The following is a 17,238-nucleotide window of genomic DNA, read 5'->3' as shown; positions in this document are numbered from 1 at the left end:
ACGTGGCTCGTTGGTCTAGGGGTATGATTCTCGCTTCGGGTGCGAGAGGTCCCGGGTTCAAATCCCGGACGAGCCCATAATTTTCATTTTGAACTATCTTAAACGGTGATGGAGGACAAGACGTATTATTAGCCGACAAAAAAACAAACAATATTTGTGGCACAACGTGATGTGGATTTGATATGGCTGCGCCTCGTGTTTGCCTGTAGTCATTTGGGTTTCCTGAGGAAGGCAGTATGTAAGCTACCAAAAGGTTGGTCGTTTATATTGACTTATCAAGTTGACTTAGTTAGCTGTGCGGTTGATATGAAATACACACAAAGCGTTTATCACTACATTACAAGTTTATTCAGAAGGACTGGAACAAAAGGCACAAAACATTATCAGACGTGAGCTAAATAGCCAAAATGCTATCTCTAATTGTTGTCGCTTCTGTTTATTTTGCACACACATCAGTGCCCACTCTCCATCGCACCTTCCTTTCCCCTTTCTCCACCTGTCCCCTGTCAAACAAACAAAAGCCCTTAGCTACCAGCCAGTGAACTAGCGAAGCCGAGCCCTCAACCCACCCCCCTCTGTGCCTGAGGGGGTCAGAGGACTGTCTCTGGCCGTCTCCTGCGACGGCACAGCTGTTGTGCCGGTTGGGCTCGCCCTGGGAGGAGAGGTGCGGAGCGAATGCGCTGTCCCGCCCCCACAACACAGACGCTTTAAACAGGAGGGAGGCAGAACAGCGGGCCACTTCCCTGCGTCTGTGTTCCCTGTGTGTAAACCGGCTGATAACTCGCGTCTTTGGAGTAGATCTGCACTGGCAACAACCTTAGCCCAGGAATCGCTTTTTATTGTAAGTACTGGATATCACCTTTGTTTGATTATCAGTTTTATTTCTGTTAGACTATTAATTTTGTTAGACTGTAATTGAGATTTAAATGATAAAAGTGATTGTATTCTACTGAAAGTCAAGTGCTAGTTCTCAAATAATTGATTTTCAAACACTGTAATCCTACATAGTATTGACTTAAATACATTTTAAACTTAAGCTTTAAAAATAGCTTGAACTTCAGACTCACATCACATATAGCCATAGAAGGCATCTAAGATTTATTTAAGTACATTCATTAAAGATTATTTATAGAGTTGACTGGACTTCAGTCACTTCTCTTTTCATAATATGATGCTTCTCTTTTTTACTATGCATTATTGTCTTTGTTCTCAAACGCTGATTCTCACGGTGTGATGTCTTTTGTTCTGATTGTCTCTATAGAGAAGTTACCTTCCAACCTGTCAACCGCCTGGTTCCTGTTTAAAGACCCAATCACACGATCCCCTTCCAGGTCAGCTGACAGGAAGAGTCTCCGTTCTGCCAAGTCGTCTTCGTCCTCCCAACTCCAGAAATCATAGCCAGGGGTCCAGCGCTGCAGCCCAGGTTTTCCCCCCAGGATTCTCCACTTCAACGTTCCCTGCAGGGTTATCCAGGTTCCCCCCAGCTCTCCCCAGCCATGGTTCTGTGCGAGGACGGGGATTGCGGCGTGTGCCTGGAGCGTTTCTCCCGTCAGGAGCGCATTCCCAGGGTGCTCCACTGCAGACACACGTTCTGCGCAGCATGCCTGGAGACCCTGTCTCAGGCCAAGAGCGGCATGGTGACGGTGGTCTGCCCTCTGTGCCGACAGATGACCTGCGTGGGCCGAGGACGCACCCTTAGCGAGGCCCTCTGGGTCGACAGCAGACTGTGGGAGCAGATACCAGAGAAGCCAGAGGAAGAGGAGGTAGGAGGGGTGGGGGGGAGAGAAGAGGGGGAGAAGGTGGAGGGGGCTGGGGGGAGAGAAGAGGGGGAGAAGGTGGAGGCCAGTGGAGAGACGCAGCGCTCATCACAGGCAGAATGGTAGGTGCTGTTTTGTTGTTGTGTGCATGCAGAGCTGTTTTCATTGTAAAACTTCAGACAGTCCAGCCTCTATTCAGCGTGTGTGCACTGTGTGGACATCACATGACACCGTAGCACATCATAACACATTAACACATCTCTTTCCCTCCTTTCACAGCCCTTCCTCAAAGCACTCCAGGACCAAGCTCAAGTTCCCAGGCTTCCTGAGGACGTTTAGTCTGAGCAGGCAGCCTCAGGAGAGGATTGTGCCCGGGAGCAACGTGTACGTGCCGATCACTCACATCTTCCTCTGTCTCTATCACACTGTACAGCCCGCTATGCCAGGCTGCAGCTGAATATGTTGCGAAACCGAGAGAGATGTTTCATCATGAGGATGTAAACTATACTGTATCTGCTCAGTGACATTAAAAACACCTTGAGAAATCACACAAGTGACTAAGAAGGAGTTTAGCTGCAATCTCTCTTTGTTTCTTCACTCACCTCCTGTTTATCATCTGGTGTTTACCACCTCACCTTCATCATCACTGTACAACAGTTAGTTCCAAGACATTCCCATTTAGTTTACCTTCATTTATTGATAAATGTACTGCATTGAACTGGGTAGTCACTTACCAGTTGCCGAGTTTGGTACAATAACATTGTGTTTGCTTGGTTTTACAGGGAGATGAAATCTTGGAGGAGGCTTTCAACGGAAGACACTTTCTAGAAAGGAAACCGACAGCAGCGGAGTTCATCGTTATGCTTACACCCCCGCACACGCCCTTCCGGAGGAGAGCCCTTTTCTGGTGTTGTCTTCCTGGTGAAACTCAGTCAGCCATGACCCTGGACAGCTCTGAGAACCAGGAGGACAGGGCAGCCCTCTTTGGGAGTCTGGGCCAGCGGCAGCATTGTCAGCAGGCAGTGAAACCAGCCCAGTCACCCTGGTTCTCCAGAAGATATTTCAACCTTAATTCCTTGCAGCTGGTACTCTGGGATTTGGTTCAGCTGTCCCAATAGAGCAGTGCCACAGAAGACTGGGCCCTCCCACCAAACAGATGGTCTTCTAAGGATGTCTCCCTCCATCCCCATCCTCCATCCCTCCCCACAACCTCAAGCATTTGAAAAACGGCTATTTAATTTATTGACAACTTTGTATTTATGCCCACTGTATTTGAGCCCACGTTTATTATTGATTAAAACATTTATTGAAAGAATTCAACTTCTCTTTGTGTTGTCGTTAACCCTCCTCAGTCAACGTGTTTGACTGTGACTTCATCACGCACTGCAGAGTTCACCAGCCCCTTAACGAAACCATTAAAATCGACATCCATCTGGCATCGGAAGTTAAAGCCTGTTTTTTAAGTTATAATAACCTAAAACAAGGAACACACACACAAAACAATGACATTCATTTATCTCTTCAAATGCGTTGCTAATTGTGTCACATGTGAGGAAAGAGCCGGGCATATTTTAATGTGTGTTTTCAGACGCAGCGAACCAAAAACTTAATCGACTTCTTGCCTCACCGGCCAGGCGTCGTTTCCAAATCCCTCACGACACATTTCACATTAAAGCGGCAGAGAAAATACAAGTGAGACAAGTGGGGGATTTCTCAACGCTGTAACACGGTCAAGATGACTTAGATGGGTTTGAATCAGAACAATAACCAACCACAAAGGACTCGTTCACCCATGTTAAGTGGATTATGAGCTCTTTTCACTGAGCATCTGTCCAGTGCTACACGTTTGGAGATTTTAGACTAGTGAGCAGGATCATCCGTCCATGCAAATGGCATCGCTCCTATTGTGTTCATGACGTCTAGGCCTACATGTAAACAAACACACCCCCAGGACTAGCGCTGGTCAGGACAGGGCAAAGAGGTTTGATTACTTACGTTGATGTGCGAAAAACGACAACCAAATAAATATAAATATTGTGTCAGTGTCAGTGCCAGTGCCCTACATTTACTAAAAAGTTACCAAGTAAATTTAGAGCCATTAAACCTAATGGAGCAAAATGAAATAAAACCACCAACGATGCCGGATGCGCTAATAACAGAGCTAGCTATACAATGCGTTAGCAGGGCCAAGGCCGCTGTGTCAGAGGATCGTTTGTGACCAGGCAGGTTTGAGGCTGGTTTGGATGGTGTGCAGGCCGGGGCAGGCAAAGTATTACCTGCGTGGGTGTGAAAAACAACAGGCATTATGTAGACAGGTGTGTACAACTACTAGCACTAACTGCCACGGTGTTAGGCAGGTTGGCATCAAAACACTGTCTTTGGCCCAGTTTCCCAGACATGGATTAAGCTTAGTCCTAAAGTAAGAGAAGAATTCAATGTAGATCTCCATTGAAAATGTTTTAGTTTAGGACTAAGCTTAATCCATGTCTGGGAAACTGGGCCATAGTGTTTGGTCGATTAATCAGTTTAAACATAAAAATCGACAACATCTTTGTATGCATGTCTTTGTTTGGTCGAGGTCTTCAAGCGCTGCTACGTGCGATGTGTGGTGTCTGACCTGAGCGATCTGATTCGCCATCTCAAGCCATGGTGGAGTGTATGTGTACGTGTGTGTGTGTGCTCATTGTCCTGCCACCAGCTGATCTGTAATCAGCCAGAGGGGGGTCCAGCATCTATGCAAATGAGCACCATGGGGCAATATTAAAAACTGTTGAATATACAGTTGGTAGAATTCCCTCCAAAACAATGTTCAAACTCCGAGCCTTGTATGACAGAGCTGTTCAGGAGGATGTTCTCATACAACCTGGTTCACATCTCCAGGGCTGTGTGTTCGCTTGGCAAGCAAAATGGAAACTCCAGTTTAGCTGTTACTGTTCCTTTATTGACCCAGAAACTTGTTAACTTATTCTTATTGTCAGGGCGTGTTGCAACACGTATCACCAGACCCTTGCAGCTACATGATGGGGATTTACATTAGCAGTGATCTAGGAAAACATATTTACAAATAGACAAGTATTTTGTACATAAACACTGTTACACATTGAACTCAATGTACCCGAATACAAAGGTCAAAACAATAGTCACATGTTGTTTTGGTAATAAGACATCTTTATTGATCATTTGGACAGACATGCTCGATCTCTACGCTGTGTGAAGGAAGAGCCATCGCTGAGAGACCCTGGCCTGCTCGTCTGAGCGCTGACAGGACACACACACACCTGGGACACACACACACACCTGGGACACACACACACCTGGGACACACACACACCTGGGACACACACACACGGGACACACACACCTGGGACACACACACACGGGACACACACACCTGGGACACACACACACCTGGGACACACACACCTGGGACACACACACACCTGGGACACACACACACCTGGGACACACACACACCTGGGACACACACACACGGGACACACACACACGGGACACACACACCTGGGACACACACACACCTGGGACACACACACCGGGGACACTGCGGCCACCTAGGGCCCTCAGCGCCGCTCGCTCCTCTTGGCCTTGCTGTGGTTGCGTCACTCAAACATCCTTCTGTTTGAGGGTTTCAGGAATGTTCTTCTACAGAATGATCTCGACAGGGGAGTGTTCTCTGCTGTACTCTGATGGAGGTGTGTGTGTGGGGGGGGGGGGGGGTAACAGGAAAGTGAAGGGCAGGAGGCCTCTATGGCAAATTCTCTATCACCACATCCTCTATCATCACATTCTGACCCATTAAATACCCCCTAACATCCTCATTAAATACCCCTAACATCCCCATTAAATACCCCCTAACATCCTCATTAAATACCCCTTAACATCCTCATTAAATACCCCCCACCCAACCGCCCCCCCTTAAAAATGTATTGAAGAGTTTCTGAGCTGGAGGAAAAACACATTCTTAGACATCAGGTGTACTCCAGATAACCTTCATTTTTTTGTCTTGAATGAATTCACCTAATGTAAAATAAGATTCTTATATAGGGCAGCTACGGCTGTAAGCGTCAATGTGAGTCGAACATCGACCTTGGTCATCTCTATTCAGAGAGTAACTAGAGTCAGACATGTAAAGACTGGACAGCAAAACAACGCTCCCAGTCTCTCTCCTACAGATCTCAGCTACATCATGGATCCCCTCTTTACTGTACCGCTATGTGACCATCCTTTACAGACCCACGCATGGGTCAAACCCCCCGCCTAGACCAGACAAGATGCCCCCCCGCCCAGACCAGATGCCCCCCCGCTCAGACCAGACCAGATGCCCCTCTACCAGCTGAGCTCTACTGACATTCACCACGAGGCACCCCAAATGTTATAGAGATAACCAACTGTTTTTACAGCGTCTGTACGACCGCAGGACTACATTTCCACTAAGTCTAGAAGACGTTCTTAAAAAGTGCATTAACGCCTGACTTCAAAGACATTTAAAACTCAAAGTCGTGTTTTGATCACGGGTCGACCACAATGCCGACCAGCTGGAGTCTACCCTGACTCTAAAAACAGGATCAGAGTGACCAGCATTTTAACCTGGCTATAGAATGGCAACGTAGCATTGCATAACGCTAACATCAGTAGTGCTAACTGGAACTGCAAAGTAAAAGAGCAGCACTGTGTGGACAGTCCATCTGGGATTACACGGCAGAATATTTACAGGTGAAGCGCTTAACTACTTAGCTAACCTGAAAGGTCTACATGTGCAAATGAGTGTTTTCATGTAAAGAGAGTGTTTTCATGTAAAGAGAGTGTTTCCATGTAAAGAGTGTAAATGTTCACTGCTCATCAACCCCGAGGATGACGGATTCTCGGTTCTTCGAACTCCTCTAAGAAACGATCGTCAGATCCATAGACTGAAAATGAGTAAGGACCAGTGCTTGGGTGACGTGTGTGTTGTGTGTGTGTGTGTGTTGTGTGTGTGTGTGTGTTGTGTGTGTGTGTGTGTGTTGTGTGTGTGTGTGTGTGTTGTGTGTGTGTGTGTGTGTGGTGGAGAGGTGGGTCAACCTATGTATAACTACACAGCCAGTTAGTACCCAACACAGCCTCAGGAGGGTGTGGGTCTGTGGAACACCTCTCACACAAGGCTAAACCAAGAACTCAATCAGATCTGTTAGTGATGTGGGCTACAGCCTGGGAGTCCAGAACGAACCATCTTGACCCAGTGTAGCTCCATTCTCAAGCTGCCTATAGAAAGCTTACATTTACACACACACACTCGACAGAGGAAGGTCAACTCAAAGAGTACAAGTCCAGTGTCACAAGACTGTCGAAGCAAAACAGAACGTATGACAAGACATTTTCTCCGTAAGTGCAGTAAGTCACAGGTAAGGTAAACATTTACATGGTCAAGCTTGTGTACATTAGACAGACCGGGACGACAGCTCAACAGACACCATGTTCATGCATTACATACTCAGCAGTTACTGCTGGATTTGCGTCGCTTTCCACAGCAACTTCAAGCACAAGTTGTAAACTTGTGTGTTGTCTGTGTCACTTCAGAGCGTTTCTTTCGATGTACAAAATTACAAAAGAAAAATGTTAACCTAACATTCAAACTTTTTACCCCTCAAAAAAGTATAAACACATTTTGGGATTTTTTGGGCACATTCTCTGTTTGTTTTGTATGCTTTTCCCATTTTTTAGACTTTTTGGTGGCAATTTTGTTAACAAAGCACACTATTTTACTAACGTATGTAGACTGTGGCTTCAAGTAATGACCAATGTTCAGGTGAAGAGGTCAGATTCAAATCTGGGAATTCAACTGGCTAACCAATAGGAAGCAAAACAAGAAGCATGTGGTGAAGACGGTGCCCAATCAGGTGCTGAGTATTAACAAGAACACCCGCCCTCGGTCGTCTGCGGCTCCTGTGGTTTGTCCAGCTTGATGTCAATCACTGGAGACAACGGTTATGGAAAAAAGCTCTACATTTATAAACACATTTCTGTAACAGAGATATATTCTAAGACACTTAAAAAAAGGACAATTACACATATTATGATCTGTAAAAATGTTCTTATCACTGGTCAAGAAAGCTGGATAAGTGAAAAACAACTGTGGAAACATGTGTTCACATCCCATTCATGGAGGAGGGAGATGAGAGATTTTCTGAGGGCCATCGTTATCTGCATGTGTTACTGGTTCACTACCGCCACAAGATGGCACTCTTGTTCACAGTTTCACTGCTGAGCTCCTCTGAAGACAATGAAGAAGGGCGTCAACACAGTGTTTTATCCACAAGTCTAATATGAGCTCACATGAACCAGGAAGTAGACAAGAGACACATCGACTACAAAAAGGGGGGACATTCAACAAAAGTTTACCGGGAAATTCTGGGACAGGCAGGAAGTGTCTGGATGTTTTCCTTCTAGTATTCCCTAGAAGACCTAGACATCCCCAGACCTAGACATCCCCACGGTGATGTCACCCAGCCGACACACAAAGAGTCCTTTACCCCCTCCCGCCCCCCCCCCCCCCCCTCCCTCCCTCTCTCCTACAGACAGCTCACCTCTCTCCTACAGACCTCTCTCCTACAGACAGCTCACCTCTCTCCTACAGACAGCTCACCTCTCTCCTACAGACAGCTCACCTCTCTCCTACAGACCTCTCTCTTACAGACAGCTCACCTCTCACCTACAGACAGCTCACCTCTCTCCTACAGACAGCTCACCTCTCACCTACAGACAGCTCACCTCTCTCCTACAGACAGCTCACCTCTCTCCTACAGACCTCTCTCTTACAGACAGCTCACCTCTCACCTACAGACAGCTCACCTCTCTCCTACAGACAGCTCACCTCTCACCTACAGACAGCTCACCTCTCTCCTACAGACAGCTCACCTCTCACCTACAGACAGCTCACCTCTCTCCTACAGACAGCTCACCTCTCTCCTACAGACAGCTCACCTCTCTCCTACAGACAGCTCACCTCTCTCTTACAGACAGCTCACCTCTCTCCTACAGACAGCTCACCTCTCACCTACAGACAGCTCACCTCTCTCCTACAGACAGCTCACCTCTCTCCTACAGACAGCTCACCTCTCTCCTACAGACAGCTCACCTCTCTTCTACAGACAGCTCACCTCTCTCCTACAGACAGCTCACCTCTCTCCTACAGACAGCTCACCTCTCTCCTACAGACAGCTCACCTCTCTCCTACAGGCAGCTCACCTCTCTCCTACAGGCAGCTCACCTCTCTTACAGGCAGCTCACCTCTCTCCTGAAGGCACCCAATCTACCAGACCTCCCACTCTCCTCTTCCTCCTCCTCACCCCTTCGCCCCTCTCCCCCTCCTGCAGCTGGTCTCTCTGTAGCTCTGCAGAGGAGGACTGAGGAGCAGGAGGATCTCTGCTTCAGACCTTGACACCTTCTACTAAATCAGCCTCACCCTCCTCGCCCTCCCCCATCTCTGCATCCACTCCACCTAGAACATCATATCAGGTCATCCTCCGTTCAGAGGTGAACCTCTTCCAGAAGACCCAGACAGCTCTCTGCATCTCGATGCTCTGAGCATCGCTAAACCCACCTCGTAAAAGTCGCTTCACAGGGAAAAATAAACGAGAGAGAGCTTTTAACCCGTACATTAAAATGAAAAGACATTTTCATAAATCATCCACTGTTACCATAGCGATGGCAACTCGCCTTCTGGGGGCTGAGGAGGAGATGAGAGTCTGCAGCTGTCGCCGTGGGAAACCAGCTACTACACTAACATCAGGTCAGACGAAGCCTTACGGACGGCGTGTGTGTGTGTGTGGTTAGCCTGTGTGTGTGACTGAGTATGCTTGTGTGTGTGAGCATGTGAGTGAGAGAGTGTGTGTGTGTGTGACTGACGTGATGACGCTAAGACTGTCCTCTTCAGAGTGTGTGTGAGGAGCAGCTAGCTAACCCTGCAGCCACTAGGGCTCTTCAGGCCTCTGGCACCGCTGATCAGGGCTGTTTAACACGGCCCTGGAGCCAAGATGGTCGTCACCAGAACACAGCTAGTGTTTAACATGGCCCTGGAGCCAAGATGGCCGTCACCAGAACACAGCTAGTGTTTAACATGGCCCTGGAGTCAAGATGGCCGTCACCAGAACACAGCTAGTGTTTAACACGGCCCTGAAGCCAAGATGGCCGTCACCAGAACACAGCTAGTGTTTAACACGGCCCTGAAGCCAAGATGGCCGTCACCAGAACACAGCTAGTGTTTAACACGGCCCTGAAGCCAAGATGGCCGTCACCAGAACACAGCTAGTGTTTAACATGGCCCTGGAGCCAAGATGGCCGTCACCAGAACACAGCTAGTGTTTAACACGGCCCTGGAGCCAAGATGGCCGTCACCAGAACACAGCTAGTGTTTAACACGGCCCTGGAGCCAAGATGGCCGTCACCAGAACACAGCTAGTGTTTAACATGGCCCTGGAGCCAAGATGGCCGTCACCAGAACACAGTTTCCAAAGAGTATGTATAGATTTACACTAAATGACCGTGCGCTATGTTCATCCTGCCTGCTTGTGTGAGGGAATGATTTCTCCCATCCTGAGTATAAGAGCTCAACAGGCCCTGTGGTTCCACAGTGAAACAGTGAACGTGCAAGTAACCTCATCTGGGGAAGAGTATGTTCAACACTGGCGTTCACACAATGTGACTATTTGTTTTGCTAGTCTAGCTTGTGTAAAGACCTGCTTCTCAGTTTTTATTTGACCTGTTTAGCAGCAGCCCTTTATGGGCCTTAAAAGGAGCTAAATCCTCACAGTAGAATCCAGAATGATACTGAATATGCTGAAATGGAGTGAATTAGTTCCTAAGGAGTTTTTAATAAAGGAATTTTTAATAAAGGAGTTCTAAAGAGCGTGGATGTTTGCGGCGTCGAGATGCTGTTTATCATCCTCTGTTGGGTTTCTGCCTCATCTAGACTGTGACAGACTAGTCGACTACTCTACTCAGACTCAGGGAGGATCAGAGTGAGAGAGAGAAGGGAGGGAGGGAGGGAGGGAGAGAAAGAGATGGAGAGACACCCAGCCACCCCTAGCCCAGCTTCTGTACAGCATCAGAGCTCGTGACGCCTGCCCCTCCGGAGGACGAGAGCGACTCGCTGACGCCGCTTGAGTGATGACTGGGAGGACGGGGGAGGATAGGTGGAGGAAGAGGATAATTGGAGGGGAGGGGGGAGAGGAGGAGTAGAGGTATAGAGGTATGAAAGGATACTTCCCTCTTTGCTCGTCTCCTGCATGCTCTCCATTCCTGGCAGAGCAGCAGCCACGCGACGAAACAGCTGGAGAGAGAGAGAGAGAGACATCAGTCAGCTGGAGAGAGAGAGAGAGAGAGAGACATCAGTCAGCTGGAGAGAGAGAGAGAGAGAGAGAGACATCAGTCAGCTGGAGAGAGAGAGAGAGAGAGAGACATCAGTCAGCTGGAGAGAGAGAGAGAGAGAAAGAGAGAGAGAGAGAGAAAACACAGTCACCAGGGAGAGCCTCAGATAACATTTTGAGTACGTTCCTCCATCTCCCTCTCTCCTTCCATCCATCTTGTCTGTCCAATCAGCTCACCCCCTGCACAGACAGTTCCCAGCATGCATCGGGCAGCTCTTCTGGACCGGCGTGGTCACCATGGATGGGTTGGCTGTCAGCCTGCTTGAGACAGCCCTTCAGTCACACCTCTTAGCCCTGACGTCCTGCTTTACTGCCATCCCATAACACACAGGTCAATTACAGCACGTCTCCAGGGTGACACCAACAGATGGATGGCCCTTATTAACCCCCCAGCTCCCCCTCCCTCTGGGTCGTACACACACGCTTGTTACTTAAAGACGCATCATCCCTTCTCTCTTCACTCACTCACTCACTCACTCACTCACTCACTCACTCACACACACACACCATGCATACACAATCCATGTGTGGAGTGTGACAGATGGGAAAGGTTACAACTCAGATCGGGCACCAGAACAGATGTCACCAGGGTGGTTTCATGTTGTGGGTGAACATTATCTGTGGAATTAGATAATGTAGCAGCATTATCTGCTGTTGAAACATTTTGCCTAGGGCGGCGAAGGTACTCGCGCCGGCCCTGCTCTCATCACCACTCCATGGATCTCTTAATGATGTCTTACAGCCTAGACCTTCCCTATAGACCTTCCCTATAGACCTATCCCTATAGACCTGTCCCTATAGACCTGCCCCTATAGACCTGCCCCTATAGACCTGTCCCTATAGACCTGTCCCTATAGACCTGTCCCTATAGACCTGTCCCTATAGACCTGACCCCCCCCCTCTCCTCTGTGTCTGGTCTATAAACCACAGCAGCAGGTTATGAATACATGGAACACAGCCAGCAGAGCAGAGTAGAAGAAAATCGGACAATTTTGTTAAATGCCTCACGGTTGTTGTTCTTGACAGGTGAAGACAAAAAGGTCCATAAAGCCTGCTTAAAGATGCCCAGTGGTGTGGGGGGTGGGGGGGGGGGGGGGGGGGGGGGGGGGGGTGGGGGGACACACCTCAGGACTGTCAAACAGCCTGGTCTCTGCTCGGAGGTAGTAATCAAGCCACACGACATGCGGGTCTGGAAATGCAGGATAATCTGTCTAACTTCTCCCTGAATCTGAGGGTTGACAGCTGAATGCCAAGTGGCTGGCCTGGTGTGAACTGCACGAGGATGCTCCTCGAGGTCGGCTGAGCCAGGCAGAGCAGGCTGAGCCAGGCAGAGCCAGGCAGAGCAGGCTGAGCCAGGCAGAGCCAGGCAGAGCAGGCAGAGCAGGCAGAGCAGGCTGAGCCAGGCAGAGCAGGCTGAGCCAGGCTGAGCCAGGCAGAGCCAGGCAGAACAGGCAGAGCAGGCTGAGCCAGGCTGAGCAGGCAGAGCAGGCAGAGCAGGCTGAGCCAGGCAGAGCAGGCAGAGCAGGCTGAGCCAGGCAGAGCCGGCATTGGGCTCTAGAGGAAGGACCGCAGGCTGGTCGTTAGTGTGATCGTGTCGGTCGGTTCCTCTGCCTGTTCTGCCCCGTTTGTCTCCACAGAGTCTTGAAACAGAAGAATAATGAGCCTGCTGTTAGCATCAGCGCTAGTTGAGAATGCAGCTGCTGTTAGCATCAGCGCTAGTTGAGAATGCAGCTGCTGTTAGCATCAGCGCTAGTTGAGAATGCAGCTGCTGTTAGCATCAGCACTAGTTGAGAATGCAGCTGCTGTTAGCATCAGTGCTAGTTGAGAATGCAGCTGCTGTTAGCATCAGCGCTAGTTAAGAGTCTGTGTCTGCCAACAGCTCTCTTCATCAACACAGACACGATATACACTGGGCCTGCCCTGCTTCTGTAGCTGACACTACAGACTACTGTTGTTTAGGAGGGGAAGGAGAGAGAGAGCGGAGGAGGGAGAGAGGGAGAGGAAGAAAGGGCGAGAGAGACGGAGAGGGAGAGAGAGAGGGAGAGAGAGAGGGAGAGAGAGAGAGACAGAGGGAGAGAGAGAGAGACCAGCAGAGACTAGACAGCAGAGACTTTGCTTTGCTCTCTATCTCTCTTACACACACACACACACACACACACACACACACACACACACACACACACACACACACACACACACACACACAGGCATGCACAGGCAGCACACACACACCAAACAACGCTCTCCAAAAGTGGTCACTAGGTATATCTCAGTGGTAGAGCATCTGACAGCAGAGGAACAGCTTTGGGTAAAGGTGTCTGCTAACCTGACTCATTACTGTCGTGAACGAGGACCACCTCACCTGTTTGACATTGTATCCGGTCTTGAGGACCACCTCACCTGTTTGACGTTGTATTCGGTCTTGAGGACCACCTCACCTGTTTGACATTGTATCCGGTCTTGAGGACCACCTCAGCTGTTTGACATTGTATCCGGTCTTGAGGACCACCTCACCTGTTTGACGTTGTATCCGGTCTTGGCGCTGGTCTCAATGAACATGACACTCAGCTCCTTGGCCCTCTGCTCTCCTTCCTCGATGGTGATCTGCCTGCGAAGACAAGAATCATGGATTCCCATCAGCCTTCTGATGGCTAGCATGAGGTAGCTCTGGTTCTGCTGCACCACACCCTTCATCTACACTGTAAGAGTCGCTACAGAGAATCACCATCATCCATCAGCATTAGCACAGTACAGGTAAGACAACCAGATCATTTACTGCTGCTGTCTGACTGTCCTGGACAGACCCCGTCAGCCCCATTAATAAATGGTGAAGTTGATTCATTATGCTGTGGCGCAATACATTAATTACTGCCCATTTGTAGGATGCTCCTGTGGATCAGTTCAAGTTTCTGGTTTCTGGGAGAGGGAGGAAGTGAGGGAGGAGGAGAGAGTGCCAGGTGTCTAATGATCCAGAGAGAGAGAGAGAGAGAGGAGAAAGAGGAGAGAGAGATGAAGATACAGACAGATCGAGCAACCAAGCCCAGCTCAGCTTAGAGGAGGACGCTCTGAGAGGGACAGATGCATAGACGAGTGTGTGTGTGTGTGTGGTGTTACAGACGGACTCTACAGACTCTACTGACTCTACAGACTCTACAGACTCTACAGACTCTACAGACTCTACTGACTCTACTGACTCTACTGACTCTACTGACTCTACTGACTCTACTGACTCTCTCCGCACCCCCGACCCCCGGCACCCCCGACCTCGGCACCCTTGACCTCCGGGTGGGGCAGGCTGACTGACTCCTGAACACTCTTCAGAAAAACAGCTCTGACACGGACCACTGCATCTCCTACAGCCAAGACAGAACACGGCTGTAAAGGAATGGGTTCATCCCCCTTCAAGCACACACCTTCAGCAGGAGAGAGTGTGTGTGTGTGAGTGTGAGTGTGCATGTGACCGTGTGTGAGCCAGAACTCAACACATACCTCTTATCTCCCAGGTCTGTTTTATTGCCGACAAGCATGATGATGACATCACTTCCTCTCTCTGTTCTGACATCATCAATCCATTTGGAAGTCTGCTGGAATGAGTTGACATCTGTAATGACAGAGCAGAGCAGTTACAGTCACCATGAAGAACTGTAGTGACAGAGCAGTCACCATGAAGAACTGCTCAAATATTACATATTCAAACATGAATAATATTTTTATAGCAATTCAAGCATGTGTTGTCTGTGTGTGATTTGACAAACATGACAAGATGTGACGTTTCAGTCTGAAGAAATGATTTGTGATGAAACCTCGTAGACCTCACCACACCCTGTGAGCATCACTGTTGTTCTGTTTAAAGTTGGATTATGGTGTGGTGGTGGTGTGTGTGTGTGTGTGTCTCCAGGGAGGGGGGGTGTGTGTGGGGGGGGCTCCCCAGGGAGGGGGGGTATTTGCCTATAAAATGAGGTTTACTGTTCTCCTCCCTGGGGTTCTGAAAGCAGACCTTTTTCCTTTCTCCCACAAACATATTAAATTCCAGCTGCTGATGGCCGCAGAGGGATTGGAGACAAATAAAAATGTCACTTTTCATCTAGAGAAGGAAGCTTTGAGGAAAGTGTGTGTGTGCTCCCCACTCACTGGTGATGTGTGTGTGTGTGTGTGTGTGTGCTCCCCACTCACTGGTGATGTGTGTGTGTGTGTGTGTGTGTGTGTGTGTGTGTGTGTGTGTGTGTGTGTGCTCCCCACTCACTGGTGATGTGTGTGTGTGTGTGTGTGTGTGTGCTCCCCACTCACTGGTAATGTCGTAGACCACCACGGCCACGGTGGAGTCTCTTATGTAGCTGGGGATCAGGCTCCTGAAGCGCTCTTGGCCCGCCGTGTCCCACAGCTGCAGCCGCACCTGCACACAGCAGGGGGCGCCACACTGTGACCAGCCCTCAGCAGGGGGCGCCACACTGTGACCAGCCCTCAGCAGGGGGCGCCACACTGTGACCAGCCCTCAGCAGGGCCTGTACACACTGTGACCAGCCCTCAGCAGGGGGCGCCACACTGTGACCAGCCCTCAGCAGGGCCTGTACACACTGTGACCAGCCCTCAGCAGGGGGCGCCACACTGTGACCAGCCCTCAGCAGGGGGCGCCACACTGTGACCAGCCCTCAGCAGGGGGCGCCACACTGTGACCAGCCCTCAGCAGGGGGCGCCACACTGTGACCAGCCCTCAGCAGGGGGCGCCACACTGTGACCAGCCCTCAGCAGGGGGCGCCACACTGTGACCAGCCCTCAGCAGGGGGCGCCACACTGTGACCAGCCCTCAGCAGGGGGCGCCACACTGTGACCAGCCCTCAGCAGGGGGCGCCACACTGTGACCAGCCCTCAGCAGGGGGCGCCACACTGTGACCAGCCCTCAGCAGGGGGCGCCACACTGTGACCAGCCCTCAGCAGGGGGCGCCACACTGTGACCAGCCCTCAGCAGGGGGCGCCACACTGTGACCAGCCCTCAGCAGGGGGCGCCACACTGTGACCAGCCCTCAGCAGGGGGCGCCACACTGTGACCAGCCCTCAGCAGGGGGCGCCACACTGTGACCAGCCCTCAGCAGGGCCTGTACACACTGTCTCCCTCACACACACACACACACACACTCTCACACACACACTCACTCACATGTAGCCCATGCATATGTAATCACACACACATGAACAAGCCCAGAGGGAAATAACCACTGGCTGTGGCCCTGCCAAGGTTACAACAGGACGCTCCAAGGTCCCTACACAGACAGACATCTGGGATTCTACATTTACATTTCCGACACCATAGAAGCGTCACACTGTCCTGTAGATACACAACTGCAGCTGAGCCAGGAGATCTACAAACGACCAGGAAATAACATCCAGGAACACGAAGCACACAAGATGACGGAGGGTGTCTCATTCAGACGTGTTCTAGACCCTATGAACAAACCAACAGACAAACGGATGAATTGGTTTTGAGATCGAGATGCTCACCGTTCGATCTTCCAGATACATGGTTTTAGACAGGAAGTCGATTCCAATTGTGGCCTGAAATGAGAGAAGGACAGGTGTGTATCAGCATGGTTACAGGAGGACAGGTGTGTATCAGCATGGTTACAGGAGGACAGGTGTGTATCAGCATGGTTACAGGAGGACAGGTGTGTATCAGCATGGTTATGAACCTCAGACCTCGGGAGTGTGGTTGTGACACAGCAGGGAGGGGTGGAGTGGATCTAGGAAGCTTCTGATAGACACCATCAGTCTGTCTAATGGATCTCAGAGTCTATTTCATTTAACCAGCCTCAGCAGGTAAGAGGAGGTTGGTACCAGTGAGAATCATCATGTGCTACCTGAGATCACACAATAACATCAGGGCTCCTTTAGTACTTCAGTCAAGCCCCTCATGAAAATGGAAAAACACTGGAACCAATTATTATGGTCTGTGCTTGGTTCTACAGCGATGCAAGTCTTTTCTAATCTCTGTGATCAGAAAGTTGTTTATGTATCTAAGGTAGGGATTCAAGCAGTGTTCCACACTACTGGACTGCATGTCCTAATTA

The 17,238-nt window shown here is 49.7% G+C and overlaps 2 protein-coding genes and 1 non-coding gene across 6 annotated transcripts in view; 2 read left to right on the top strand and 1 right to left on the bottom strand.

The window, feature by feature from the left end:
* Nucleotides 1-4: 4 nt before the first annotated feature.
* trnap-cgg lies at nt 5-76 on the top strand. The gene has a single exon. It is a non-coding gene; the product is annotated as a tRNA-Pro (tRNA).
* Nucleotides 77-643: 567 nt separating this feature from the next.
* im:7152348 (uncharacterized protein LOC559250 homolog) lies at nt 644-3,077 on the top strand. The gene is made up of 4 exons (XM_047036916.1): nt 644-841; nt 1,262-1,763; nt 2,037-2,141; nt 2,540-3,077. Exons 2-3 carry the CDS (start codon nt 1,497-1,499, stop codon nt 2,094-2,096), a joined length of 327 nt encoding a protein of 108 aa, XP_046892872.1. The 5' UTR covers nt 644-841; nt 1,262-1,496; the 3' UTR covers nt 2,097-2,141; nt 2,540-3,077.
* A 3,728-nt stretch (nt 3,078-6,805) lies between these two features.
* rab6ba (RAB6B, member RAS oncogene family a) overlaps nt 6,806-17,238 on the bottom strand; it is a 31,257-nt gene continuing 20,824 nt past the window's right edge. The window contains exons 3-9 of one of the 4 annotated variants that reach the window (XM_047037172.1): nt 16,673-16,726; nt 15,464-15,569; nt 14,666-14,777; nt 13,691-13,784; nt 11,354-11,434; nt 11,013-11,079; nt 6,806-7,723 (exon numbers count right to left, since the gene is read on the bottom strand). In XM_047037172.1, coding sequence (XP_046893128.1) covers nt 7,659-7,723; nt 11,013-11,079; nt 11,354-11,434; nt 13,691-13,784; nt 14,666-14,777; nt 15,464-15,569; nt 16,673-16,726 — 579 coding nt within the window. In that variant the 3' untranslated portion in view covers nt 6,806-7,658. Of the gene's footprint in view, nt 7,724-8,961; nt 11,080-11,353; nt 11,435-13,690; nt 13,785-14,665; nt 14,778-15,463; nt 15,570-16,672; nt 16,727-17,238 lie in introns of those variants that run through there. The other 3 variants (XM_047037173.1, XM_047037170.1, XM_047037171.1) reach the window with 3 other exon arrangements.

The sequence above is a fragment of the Hypomesus transpacificus genome, chromosome 16, assembly GCF_021917145.1.
Source record: "Hypomesus transpacificus isolate Combined female chromosome 16, fHypTra1, whole genome shotgun sequence".
NCBI lineage: Eukaryota > Metazoa > Chordata > Actinopteri > Osmeriformes > Osmeridae > Hypomesus > Hypomesus transpacificus.
This window is presented reverse-complemented; position numbering and strand designations above follow the sequence as displayed.